General features: G+C 40.1%; 1 protein-coding gene across 1 annotated transcript; it reads left to right on the top strand.

The window, feature by feature from the left end:
* The first annotated feature begins 2,168 nt into the window (after positions 1-2,168).
* LOC130981003 (uncharacterized) lies at positions 2,169-2,732 on the top strand. The gene has a single exon (XM_057904645.1). The coding sequence runs from the start codon at positions 2,169-2,171 to the stop codon at positions 2,730-2,732; it is 564 nt and encodes a 187-aa protein (XP_057760628.1).
* The last annotated feature ends 702 nt before the right edge of the window (positions 2,733-3,434 follow it).

Raw genomic sequence — 3,434 nt, 5'->3', positions numbered from 1 at the left:
ATGAAAGAGGTGGTGCAGAAGGAAGTCATGAAGCTATGGCAGGGAGGGGTAATGTATCCAATTTCGGATAGCCCATGGGTGAGCCCCGTCCAAGTGGTCCCCAAGATAGGAGGAATCACGGTAGTACCCAATTAAAGGAACGAGCTCATCCCTACAAGAACCGTCACAGGATGGAGGATGTGCATTGATTACAGAAAACTTAATGAAGCTACAATAAAAGATCATTTCCCACTCCCCTTCATGGATCAGATGCTTGAAAAGCTTGCAGGACATGCATATTATTGTTTTCTAGACGGTTATTCAGGATACAATCAAATTGTGGTTGATCCAAGAGACCAGGAGAAAACATCATTTACTTGTCCATATGGAGTGTTTGCCTACAGGCGCATGCCATTTGGGCTGTATAATACACTTGTAACTTTTCAATGCTGCATGCTTTCTATCTTCTCAGATATGATAGAGAAATTCATTGAAGTCTTTTTGGATGACTTTTCAGTATTCGGAGATTCCTTTCCTAATTGTCTAAACCATCTTGCCTTGGTATTGAAAAGATGTCAAGAAACCAATTTGGTCTTGAATTGGGAGAAATGCCACTTTATGGTGACAGAAGGAATAGTCCTTGGTCATAAATTTCTCACCAAGGCATTGAGGTAGACAGAGCTAAGGTGGAACTAATTGAAAAACTACCCCCACCAAGTGATATTAAGGCAATTAAGAGCTTTTTAGGGCATGCTGGTTTTTACAGAAGATTTATAAAAGATTTTTCAAAAATAGCCAAGCCCTTAAGCAATCTTCTTGTATCTGATACACCATTTATCTTTGATCAGAAGTGCATGCTAGCGTTTGAAAACTTGAAAAGGAAACTGTCCTCAGCCCCTATCATTACCCCACCTGATTGGAACTTACCATTTGAGCTGATGTGTGATGCATCTGATTTTGCAGTTGGGGCAGTGTTAGGGCATAGGAGAAATAATTTGGTGCATGTCATATACTATGCCAGCAAAGTCCTTAATGACACTCAAAGGAATTTCTCCAGAACTGAAAAGGAATTGTTGGCAATAGTCTTTGCATTTGACAAATTTATATCATACATCATTGGCTCTAAAGTGATCGTTTTCACAGATCACACAGCACTTAAATATTTGTTCGCCAAGCAGGAATCAAAACCAAGACTGATAAGATGGATCTTGTTGTTGTAGGAATTCAATATTGAGATCAGAGACAAGAAAGTAGTGGAGAACAAGGTAGCAGATCATCTATCCAGAATCCTTTGTGAGAAAGGTGGCACACATAATGCAAGTGTAAATGAGCTCTTTCCAGATGAGCAGTTAATGTCAGTTCACAAGGCACCCTAGTTTGCAGATATCGCCAATTTTAAGGCAACTGGGAATTTGCCTCCAGAGATCAACAAACATCAAAGAAGAAAGCTCATTAATGATGCTAAATATTTCATTTGGGATGAGCCATATCTCTTCAAAAAGTGTTCAGATGGAATCCTCAGAAGATGCATTTCAGAGGAAGAGGGACGAGAGGTCCTATGGAACTGCCATGGCTCTTGCTATGGAGACCATTTTGGAGGGGAAAGAACTGCAGCCAAGGTACTGGAATGTGGATTCTTTTGGCCCACTCTTTTCAAAGATGCGGAAGAACTAGTGAAGAGCTGTAATAAATGCCAAAGGGCTGGAAATTTACCCAAAAGAAAGGAGATGCCACGGAACTTCATCTTAGAACTTGAACTGTTTAATGTGTGGGGAATCAATTTCATGGGACTATTCCCAACCTCATATTCAAACAAGTATATTCTGGTGGCAGTGGACTATGTATCCAAGTGGGTAGAGGCTATTACAAATCCAACAAATGATAACAAGGTGGTCATGAATTTTCTCAGAAGGAATATCTTTAGTCGGTTCGGAGTTTCGCGAGCCCTTATCAGTGATGGAGGAACCCATTTCTGCAACAGACCACTAGAAACCCTTCTCCTGAGATATGGGGTGAAGCATAAGGTTGCCACACCCTACCATCCCCAAACAAGTGGACAAACAGAGATATCTAACAGAAAACTGAAAAGGATCCTGGAAAAGACTGTGGGAGCATCAAGAAAAGACTAGTCAAAAAAGCTGGAGGATGCTCTTTTGGCATACTAGACAGCCTTCAAAACACCAATTGGGATGTTCCCATATCAACTGGTATATGGAAAGGACTGTCATTTACCATTGGAACTGGAACACAAAGACTTTTGGGCTCTCAAGCTACTAAACCTCGATAGCACCGCTGCTGGTGAAAAAAGGGTATTGCAGCTGCAAGAACTGGAGGAGTTTAGGTCTCAAGCCTATGAAAATGCCAAGATCTACAAGGAAAATGCCAAGATCTATAAGAAAAAGGCAAAGAAAAGGCATGATCTCAATCTGGCACCAAGGAGCTTTGAAGAAAGACAGCGAGTACTCCTCTACAACTCCAAACTGAGACTCTTCCCGGGAAAACTCAAATCAAGGTGGTCAGGACCCTTTCTTGTCACAAAGGTCTCACCTTATGGACACATAGAAATTATGGAAGAAAGCTCAAAGAGGACATTCACTGTGAACGGAAAAAGGCTCAAATACTACCTGGGTAACATGGGGGAAAGCCCCAAACTGAAGTATAATCTCAGCAAAGGGAGCAACCGTCGAGCTAGCTACGCTAAAAAAGTGCTTTGTTGGGAGGCAACCCAACTTGAGGTAGTTTTCTTTTCATGATTGTCTCAATAAAAGATACAAGTATATTTTTCTGTATTGTAAGGAGCTAAGTTTGGTGTTGCACACCCAAACAACCCAAGGGTGAATGTGTAATTCTAAGTTTGGTGTTCCACCAAAGACTTTAATCAAAAATTACATTGCAACCCTTCAATGACAAATCGCTGACTCCAACAATAAAAGAACACTACTTGATATATGTTTAGTTTCTTGTTCATAGCTGTTTTCTTAATAAAAGCACATGAGATTCCTTGCATGATTTCAAGCTACTGCAGTAGGCAAGGAACTAAGTTACATGTTCACACACTAATTTAAGTTCAGAAAATTATAAGCATACATGCATGCTAACCACCTTTCAAGTACTTGGGGGTACAAAGCAACTTCCAAGAAATTGTGTTGCAGGAAATCAATCAATCACTTGGAGGACAAAGCACACCCTTATTCAAAGAGAACAAAGGGTGAGGCACAAGGCTAAGGATGATGATGACAAGGAAGAAACAAGAAAACAACAAGAGGTTGTATTGTACTTAACTGTCTCTGAATTGTAATGCTTAAGGTGGATGTAGGATTTAATCCTGTTTTCCTGAACATTCATATTCTGCTTGTTTCTCTTTACTAATATTTTGTCTGACTAGCTAAGTTCCCTGTTGCATTTTCATCTTTCTTAATTTTGTGCTTGTCTTTTAAGCTAAATGAAAAGGGAAT

This window comes from Arachis stenosperma, chromosome 5 (genome assembly GCF_014773155.1).
Source record: "Arachis stenosperma cultivar V10309 chromosome 5, arast.V10309.gnm1.PFL2, whole genome shotgun sequence".
NCBI lineage: Eukaryota > Viridiplantae > Streptophyta > Magnoliopsida > Fabales > Fabaceae > Arachis > Arachis stenosperma.
Note: the sequence above shows the minus strand (reverse complement) of the source record. Positions and strands in the feature narration are given on the sequence as shown.